Source organism: Balaenoptera musculus, chromosome 3, assembly GCF_009873245.2.
Source record: "Balaenoptera musculus isolate JJ_BM4_2016_0621 chromosome 3, mBalMus1.pri.v3, whole genome shotgun sequence".
NCBI lineage: Eukaryota > Metazoa > Chordata > Mammalia > Artiodactyla > Balaenopteridae > Balaenoptera > Balaenoptera musculus.
The window spans coordinates 27,625,303-27,635,632 of NC_045787.1; the positions used below are offsets into that span (position 1 = coordinate 27,625,303).

General features: G+C 40.5%; 1 protein-coding gene across 3 annotated transcripts in view; it reads left to right on the top strand.

The window, feature by feature from the left end:
* DNAJC21 (DnaJ heat shock protein family (Hsp40) member C21) overlaps positions 1-7,871 on the top strand; it is a 32,575-nt gene extending 24,704 nt beyond the window's left edge. Inside the window, exons 11-14 of one of the 3 annotated variants that reach the window (XR_005019350.1) lie at positions 2,634-2,709; positions 3,228-3,622; positions 4,811-4,896; positions 6,584-7,871. Coding sequence is in view for 1 of the 3 variants with exons in the window: in XM_036847769.1 (XP_036703664.1) it covers positions 2,634-2,709; positions 3,228-3,392 (241 nt within the window). In the remaining 2 variants the exon portion in view is untranslated. Of the gene's footprint in view, positions 1-2,633; positions 2,710-3,227; positions 3,710-4,810; positions 4,897-6,583 lie in introns of those variants that run through there. The other 2 variants (XR_005019349.1, XM_036847769.1) reach the window with 2 other exon arrangements.
* Positions 7,872-10,330: the final 2,459 nt, after the last annotated feature.

The window sequence follows — 10,330 nt, forward strand, 5'->3', positions numbered from 1 at the left end:
GTGTGCTGAGACGTTGCGGCAACATGGCCCGAAGCAGAAAGGAGTCACGTGGACCCAGTTTTTGTTCCCCTTATCCTGCTGAGGTTCTTATTTTGCCCAGGGCCAGTAATCCTTGGCACTTGCCTGAGAACAAGACTGCAGACACGACTGTGCCCCATTCGCCTGAGTATCACTGACCAAACCTCCTTGCTCAGGCCAGTCGTCCTGCGTTCAGCCCCAGTGCAGGTCGTCAGGGCATATGTGCACAGCTTGGGGCCCTCGTGCTCTAGAGGCCCAGGAGTCCTGGTGCTGCACAGGCCACAGTGGTTGGCCAGGGGAAGGTCTCACTCAGGGCAGGTGGCATTCCTTTCCCCCTCCTTCCTCTCCTTGCCTGACTTTCTCGCTCCCATCCTCCTCCGTTCCTCTAGAGCGGAATAATTTCTTCTTCCTTGAGGAAAGGTCTGAACAGTAGGCAGCCGCAGGTTCCTGTCACAGGACCATGAAAAAAGAGTTCAAATGACAGAGTGAGGTGGAAGCCTGAGTTGAAAATATTCAACGCTGGAGTAACAGTGAGGGGTGTGGGACTTAGGTGCCATAAATAAGGGGAGAAATGCCATGGAAGCCTAGAGTAGGCCTGGAGCTGTAGGAAAAGGAGGACAAGGAGCTACATAAGCGGGTAAGTGGATGCCTGCCTTTGAAGACTTCGGACAGCGGAAAGCCGGCAGGGGAGGTTACACGCTACTCTGATGCTTGGTGTGTGTTCCCGTGTTAAACAGGAGGAAACTGAGTCTGGGTTAAATGACTTGCCCCAGAACAAAAGCTGGTAAGTGGAGAAGCCGGCATTTAGTCCCATCTGCCTGACTACTTGAAGGACCCAGTTCAGCTAGCTCCACGGGGCCCAAGCATCCTGTGAAGGTCCCTTGGAGGCTGCTTGGGTGTATGAGGGATGGGCCAGAAGGTGGGCTCCAGGCCCCTGAGCACCTCCGTCATCTAGAGCTGAAGTATTTTCATTCATTTTCCATAGTACCTCCACGTGGGATTCATCTGGGGGAGGACAAAGGGTTCTCATTGCTCAAACTCAGACTTTCGCAACTACTCGTGAAGTAGTGAAGTTCAGCTTTCTCACTTAATGATGTGAGAAAAAGAGTCAGAGAATTCAAATGACCTCTTCACTGCTGAGGAGTGGCAGGGCTGGGATAGCTAGCCCGCGCCCACCGGCAGGTGTCCAGACCCCCTTTCTGCGGGACCCCTCTGCTGCTGCTCTGCAGTGCGTGGATGCCAGCTGCCTAAAACACGTGTGTGTATCTAGGGCACATTTTCATTTTTATTTTTTTTTCCTTTTTATTGTTTTATTGAAATATAGTTAGCATACAATGTTATTTTAGTTTCAGGTATACAGCATAGTGATTTGACATTTATATACATTACATTATGCATTGATCACCACAACAAGTCTAGGAACCGTCTATCGCCGTACAAAGTTATGGCAGTATTACTGAGTATGTTCATAGGCTGTACATTATGTACTCTCTAGAGTACTTTTTAAAGATAAGGTCTTAGATAATAGCTTCAGAGATGTAGCTGCTACCTTTCATAATGTAAATTGTTCTTTGGGAATATTATCCTGAATTTTCTTGGATATATTTGTGGCCTATCTGTGATGATATTTTATAAATTAGTAAATGTTAATCTGTTGCCTTTTATGTCATTGTGTCTTTTTCTTGATGCTTTCAAACCTGGCTGAATACTGCATAATGCTGTGCTGAACTCCTAATCAGCATCGTTTAAATGTGTAGGCCATTTAACTTAATACAGACTCCTGGGTTCTGCTCGAAGAATGGAATACTCAAGAAGTGCTTGGCAGCATTATAACTCATTGGTTATAACCCATTCCCTCTGTTCTGTAAATTCGGTTGTGCTCAGATTTTACCCTAAGAATTTGGTCGGCACAAATGAGGGAAAAAGTATGAGAGGACTAAGGAAAATGAAAATTCATATGGAAGATTAAGCAGAGGGATGTTCTGGAGTTAAAGCAGAACAGGAGGAAACTGACTATACTGGTTGGCAACTTCTGGGTTATAGAATACAGGGGAGAAAAACCCGCAGATCAGCAGAAAGGACATAATCTTAATAAAAGGAAATTCTTTACATTTAACAAATGTAATTCTATAAAAAATGCATTACAGTGTTTTTCTCATTTCACTGTGGAACTGATGAAATGTTTGTCATCAACTGGATCAGGTTTAACAAGTTGTGTCTTTGGGGAAACACACTTAATGTCATAGATTATTTGTGAGTACTACTGGTTGGCCGTGAAGATGGTTTGCTTCAGTAAATGGAGTATTAATTAGCTTTTTTACAAAAATACACCATATAAAAGTTCGGAGCTATTTTAGCATTCTTGTTTTAGCTTGTGTTTCAACTTTTAAGTAAATTCCTTCGTTTTTGTGTCAAATTTGATATCTGATGATCTCTAAAGTTGTTTTCTAAAGCTGTTCATTTGAGATGTGAAAATTAATTTACTTGGCCATTAAAATGAATGAATTAGCCTTTAAAATGCATGTCGCTCTTTTGAGTCTTCTTGGGAGCAAGGTGACAGTTAAAAGGGGTACATTATTATTGGATTATACTGAATTCTTTCATTTATTTTCCAGCGTTTCTAAACCCAAAGGAAAGAAAACCAAAGATACTAAAAAATCTGTCAGAGTACCTGCTGAACCACAGACAGTGGTAGGTCAAAATAATATTGACAGCTCTTCAGTGGACCTTGTTGTTTAAGCAGTATAATCTAAATCCTTAATTCTGATTCTGAAGACGTAAGTGTGTATTTGGTGAGCCCTTCTGCACCTGCTGCGTAGATGTGGCCCCATCAACAGTTTTCCCTGACGAACGTAGAATTTATGTATGCGCCACTGACGTTTTCTTCTGTAAAGTAAGCAGAAGCACACTGGACATATCAGATTGTACCAGAACAGTTACTGTTCTGTTTTCCATTACTCTGAAATCCAAAGCCTTATCCATGTGGTACGTCCTGTTGAATGTCTCAGGACCCTTAAAGTTGATGGTGTTGGTTAATGGAACTCGACTTCCAAGAACAACTGCCTCTGTTGAGCCTGTCTTAGTAGCTGTCCATTGTGTTAAAAGGTCTTTATTTTGCAATTATTTGATATTTAATCTCAACGTGAAAGCACTGCTCTCAGATAATAATACTTGCTTTTATTTATGGTTTTTTTTCTTTCCCTTCTCAGAGTGATGTTCTTATCAGCTGTACAACCTGCCATAGTGAATTTCCATCCCGGAATAAACTTTTTGACCATCTAAAGGCCACAGGTCATGCAAGAGCACCTTCATCATCATCTTTAAACAGTGTAACAAATAGTCGAAGCAAAAAAGAGAAACGTAAAAACAGATAGAAATCCTGCCAATGCTTTTTCTTTTTGATTGTCTCTAGATTTTGACACCAAAAACTGAACTGAAATCATCTAAAGAGTTAAAATTTCAGTCATCTGCAATTTATTGCATTGTGGAAGATTATTTTTATCTTGTAAAAACATTTTTTTGTTTAATATATATTTTTTAAACATTTCATTAGTGATTGAATTCTACTTTTGCCATCTGAATTGACTTGAATGTCTCAAAACAGGTAAATATTGTAAAGTATGCATTCTTGACTTCTGTTGGCTCATGTGGACAGAAATGTACAGGGAGAATTAAATTATTTTAACACGTACAAATGCTCCTTTCTGTTTTATTTTGTGAATTTCACATTAAGTGAAAGTATTTTTATATGATAAGTATTTTTATATGATTCAGTGGTTTTGTGTTTTGTTATGCTTCGTGATCTGTTGAAGACTCAGATCATTTTAAAATCGTCATGGATTTTTTCCACCTGATACCATGATTCCAGTTCTGATTTTAAAACTACTTCTAAATAACCAGTTGTTAATTACTGCATTTTTTTCCCCTGAAGGACAATGATAAGTAGAAACTAATTGAACATCTATGGTTGTTTTTCAAGAATAGTTATCTCTTCAAGGTAGAATTATATTGATTTAACTTGAGATTTTACCGGTAATTAACAGTAAGATATATCTTTTGGTTTTTCACTCTGTTTTGGCTCACGGAGATGGAACAAATTAATTTATGGGGTGCGTCCTCCTTAGGCATAGGGACAGCTGTGAAGCATGATGGATCAAGGTAGCAGATGGTTCAGAATTTATTCTATTTAACAAGGAATATTCTGCCTTGGGTTTTCTCACTATTTTCAGAAGTTTTTTTGTTTTTTCCATCATTCAGTGGAGAGAAACTTTTTTAATGAAAGATTTTTCACTAAGGCTGATATTTATGCCCTAGATTATCTACTCTGTAGCAAAGATGAATATTAAAAGAAATACGGAGAATCTTTATAAGTGAGTGTGGTCAAGTATATAGAGCAGTGATGAGTCGGGTTGTAGGGTGGATTAAATAGGCAATGCTTTTAGTTGGTCTTGAAAGTAACTTTGAACTCACTAGCTTGAAATGAGTACTTGCTGTTTAGTGAAGTTATTTCTCTCCTTATATCCTGGAATCTTCAAATGAAACAATCTTCAGTTATGCATAAGCTCTAAAACACAGGGTCCCCGAGGGCGAGGTCTTTTCTGAAAGCTTCATGGATAGTATTGATGATACGGATCATTCTGTGGGATGGACTTGAAAATGTGCATTTGTAGCTTAATTTTTAGTTTGTTTCTTTTTCATTTAGATAGATGTTTATTTTCTTTACCTTCTTCCCTTTCTAACTTCTATTGCTAATTCCGCCTAATTGCTTTCCCCCCTTTCTTGGTCCCTTCAGGTGAAATGCCAGCCAGTTTTCTGCCTTTGGTCTTTTCCTCCCAGGCTTCATCTGAACACTCACCACCTTCCTCTAATTTGAACTAGGTGAATTGGCCATAATTATGAATAGGAATATTAATGAACGGGAGGGCATATTAGTCACATGTTATTTATTGTTCAGTAAAAAATAGGAAGTCATCTTGAGAGGTAGAGAGTGTCCTGCAAATGCCCTTCAGACCTTCCTTGCTTTCCCCTGTACCAACCATGCAGGCATGTTTAAATTTATTCCTGCTACATGTGAGGATTGACTGGGGTTTCTTGTCACTTTTATTCTCATTGACAAAAGTCATCCATACTTTTTAAGAGATCTTCATCAGTTGTGATTGGAAATTAGATTTCAGTTCTAATCCCGTGTGTGATGCTGATAAGTCATTCAACTTCTCTGAACTTCGTTTTCCTTATCTCTAACACAGTTGTTAGCATAATAATATTGTCTCCATTCATCACACAGGATTATTATGAAGATCAAATAAAATAGTACATACGAAAACGTTTTTTAAATACAAAAGCTTTATACACAATGTTATTGAATTTAGATGAGTTAAATCTTTTTCAGTTAAAATATTTGCAGATAGAAGTGTATGTGCTGAATTAAATGCGCTTTAAGTTTTATGGGAATTTCCAATCTACTTCTGAAGAGGAAAACAGAAACATATGTTATGCCAAGGGTAAAATGTTATTTTTGGTGGATCACAGACGTTCGATTTTGTTTGTCTGAGGCAGAGCAGAATATTCAAAAATACATGAGCACATATTTTACGTTAATCTCATTAAAGCTCAGTGGTAACTACCATCTTGATTGAAGTTAGCTCAAGTGTAGAAGGTGCATAGCTTGAGGGTTCTGGAAGGAGAGGGTTAGGGGAAATCCCGTTTATTCCTCCATAATTCATTCAGTGGTACCAAAGCTAGGGTTCTCCATAAAGCCCAGTGAGACTTTCCCTGTTTCAAATAGGAACAGTATCCTTATCAAAAGCACAGCACTATAGGAAAATAGGACGGCATCAAAATGAAAACTTCTGTAGAACAATAGGCAACATAAGTAAAAAGACAAGCCTCAGACTGGGAGAAAATGTTTTGATACATATAACTGACAAAGAATTAGTATCCAGAATACATTAAATGACAAAAGAACCTCCTATAAATCAGTGAGCAATTGACAGTTAGGCATTAATACCGAGCAGTTCTCAAACTTTTTGGTATCAAGTCCCCTTTACACTCTCAAAAATTGAGAACCCCAAAGTGGTTTTGTGTATGTAGTTTATATCTACTGATATTTACTCTATTAGAAATGAAAATAGAGGAATTTTTGAAGTATTACCTTATTTAAAATAATACATGTTAAATAACATTTATGGAAAATAACTTTTTCAAAATGAAAGTTTAATGAGAAGAGAGGCATTTGTTTTACATTTCTGAAAATCTCTTTAATGTCTGGCTCAATAGAAGACAGCTGGATTCTGATAGCTGCTTCTTCAATCAGTCTGTTGCTGTATGTTTTGGTTAAAGTATGTGAAGAAAATTGAGCCTCATGTGGATAGGAAATTGGAAAAAGAAGGGCCTTGTGGACCTCCCTGGATCTCCCAGGGTCCTCAGCCCACACTTAGAACCGCTGCATTAGAAAAATGGGTAAAATACATGAACAGAAAAAGCTTGAATAGTCAAAACAGTATGAAAAGGTGATCATTGTCACTGATAATCAGGGAAATATGACTTAGTTGTTTCATGTTTTCAGATTGGCAAAAGGCAAAAAGTCTCACAAGATCAAGTGTTGGTGAGAATGGAGAAATGGGAACAATTGCTTCAATTTGATGGTGGCTATGAAAGTTGAAGACGTACCCCCTGACCTGACAACTCCAGGGGTATACCTAGAGTCTCACAGTGTCTGCAGAGGCACAGCATGGGCTCTACCTGAGGACTGTCACCCAGGTCCCACTCCGGACCTGCTGAATGAGAATTTGCAATTAACAAGACTTCTCAGGTGACTCACATGCTTCTTGCATCTTGAGAAGCGGTACTCTCAGGAACCCACGCGCGTGTGCACAAGGAGACGTAGTGGCTGATCACAGCTGAATTGCTTGTATCTGGGAAAAGTTGGCGATGGACCCTAAATCTCCGTGAACAAGAAAGTGGATAAATTGTATAACGGACAATAAGATGGCAAACAGGCAGTTCAAATGAGTGAACTGGATATGTAATACCAGTGGCTAGCCTTAAAAAAATATTGAATGAAAACAAGCTGTCAGAAGGTGACATGTATGCCACATATATAGTTTTTTAAAGTACTGTTGTTATTTATAGAGAGAAAATATAGAACCATCAATGGGAAACACATCATTCAGAAAAGTAGTTGCCTCTGTAAAGGGAGGGAGAGGGGTGGAATGGGGGCGTGGCAGCAAAGGGGCCTTATCTGAGCCAAGACTTCTATTTAAGATCTGAAGGAAGATGTTAGCATTGATTAATTCTGGGTGGTGGGTAATGAGGGTTTATTACTCTACTAACATGTTTTCATGAAATACTTCAAATATCCAGAGAAATACAAATTAATGTTCCATTTTTTGTTAATAGAAAATACACTTGCACGAAAGGGGAGATAAAGGCTTTCAGGTCTACATTTTATTCCTAGCATATTCCATAAGCTCACTGTGGCAGAGGCTATTACTTGTCTCTCTCAATATTCATTCTCTCCTTCTTCCTTATAATTCTGATTTTTAATTGGGCACAAAGCCACCTAAAATATTACCTTCCTAGCCTCCCTTGCAGCTAGGAGTCTGTAAGTTCTGGCCAGTGATCTGAGCAACTCTGGGGACATGTCCTTAAAGATGTGGGATGTCCTTATTCCTTCCTCCGCCAGCTTCAATGAACAGGTAATGGTTGGCGCTCTACCCCTGTCTGGGATCATGATTCCTCACAGGGCAGAGAAACTGAAGCCCAGGAGCTTCCATCCTTGACACTCAGAGGGACCCTATAAGCCCCAGACAACCTTCTGCATTCGAGAGAAATAAAACTCCTGCATTACTGAAGCCTCTGTTGTTTTGCATTTCCTGTTGCAGGTGACTCGCGTCCTGATTGCTTTTTTCTTTTTTTAATTGAAGTATAGTTGGTTTATAATGTTGTGTTAATTTCTGCTGTACAGCAAAGTGATTCAGTCATGCATATATATACATTCTTTTTTATACTATTTTCCTTTATGGCTTATCTCAGGATATTGAATATAGCCAATCGCTTCTTATTTCACCGTGTGTATTGTTCCCTCCCCATATGAGAGGTGTAGCTTCAACAGTGGCAAGGACGTGGACTCTTAGCTCTGAGAGACCTGGGATCAAGTTACAGTGGCAGCACTAATTATGTGATCTTGGGCAAGTCATTTAAACTCTTTAAGCCTTTTTTATTTTTTTTTTTTCATCTGTAAAATAAGGGTGAAATCAACCTTGCCGAATTGTAAAGGTGAAAACTTAAGTGTGAGCACTGTGCCTGGCACGTGATAGGCATTCAATAGCTATTAGCTTTTACTTATTTTCAATAATCTCTTCTGCTTATACATTTTCTTGCTTTATTTAACTGTTCACTTTGGTTTCTGAAATCATCTAATGGAATGGTAATTTGCAGAGAAATCCATGACTATATTGATCCTATGGTGTATTTTTTTTTTTTTAAGTACTAGTGTATGTATTGAAATTCTTTCTGGCTCAAATGGAACAAAATTTTTACATGCTAAAGCTGAAAATATGCTATTTCAACGTGGTTGTGTGATACCAATGGAAACCGTCTTGACGATCATTGATCCTAATTATGTTAGAAGACTCAGTGTATTTGTACAGAGAATTACTTTGCCATTAAAATGAGACAGGGCCCCAACATCACTGATGTCCTTTCGGATACAAAATGCCTTCTGAAAACAGGAAGGGTTCAAATTATCCTTCACAGTATAAATTATTTAAATGTCACTTAGAGAAAGTTTCTAACAATTTCTAAAACGAAAAGGTCATGGTGTCTCTCCACATTTAGATAAAATGGCATGTAGTTCATATATCTTCAGGTACTTATTTTCAAATTTAATAATAACTCATACTTTTGTGTACGAGGTAACAGAAGTCTCAGCATATATGAAGCATAACTTCCAACAGTTCCATCCAATAGTGGAATCCGTCTCTTAGGATGTTCCTGTAACTGTCCAGTCAGGCTTCTCTGCTGGAAATTCCATAGAAGGATGCCTGCCCTGGGCGGGGGTGGGGGGGGGGGCGGATTCCCTGAGTGACCGCAGGATCCTGGGCTGGGGTTCTCCACCTGCAGTTCCAGGGAAGCCCAACAGCTTGACGAGCGCTCTGGTGAGTGAGCTCACACCACTCTCCACTGGACGTCTTTTTAAAAAACCGGTGCTGCATGCATATGCTTTCTCTCCGAACTTGAATTGGGTTTTGAAAGCGCAGGGCCGATGCAGATGGCAAATCACTGCAAGGAGATGGAGGAGAAAACTTATCCCAAGTGGGCGGGCCCATCTGCAGGCACTTTTAGCTGGGCTGTGTGTGCTCTGCGATCTGGGCTCACCTGAGAGAGAGCTGTGCCGCTGGAGAGAGACGTCTTTGATGCTCTCCACACCCCCTCTGTAGATGCCTGTAAACCAGGCCCCCTTTGTCTCCCAAGATTCAGTGCCCTCCGGTGGCTGGAGGTGGGCCCGGGGAGATCCAGTCTCTGCTCCCTAATCCCAGCCGCTCCGTCCTGGGGCCTTCCCAGCCCCACTGCCCAAGGACCCTGCCCACCCCAGGTCCTGGGTAACTGAATCCTCAGAACAGCAACAGTTTGAGAATCAAGGTAGGCATGCGAGGGAGCCTCTTGAGGTGCCTCAAAACCAAAAGACAGAGGTGGTATTTCCTCCACTTATACAGGAGATCAGTGTGGAGAGAGTATGGGTCTTGAAGTTAGATTCACATAGGTTCAAATCCCAGCTCCAAAGTTATAAGCTTGTTAACTAGGACATATCACACCAAAGCTTTGAGCCTGTTGCCTTTAAATGGGGATGGTAATATCCATGTCATACGTTAGTGGTTAAAATAAGAAACTCTCATATACAAAGAGCCCAGCAGAATGCTTGCCACACAAAGGCTTGCCCCAAATAGTGCCACACGCTATTAAATCCTAGTTCCCATTCTATTATCTTCCCTTTCCCCGTGAAGTACCCTGAGGAACATGGGTTTAGTTGCCCAGCTCTTTAACTAGTTCCCCCTGTACAGAGTGTTTTCCTTGCAGTTACACTGGGCCCACCTGGATCATCCAGGATAATCTCCTCAAGACCCTTAACCACTCTGCAAAGGCCTTTTTGCCATGTGAGGAAGCATTCACGGGGTTCAGGGATGAGAATGTAGACATCTGGGGGCAGGAGGTGCATTATGCTGCCGACCCCAGGCTCCTCACTCGAGGGGTGGTTGTAGAGGCCGAAGTGATGGTGCCTGTGGAGCACGGCGGTCTGCCTGCTGCACAGCTG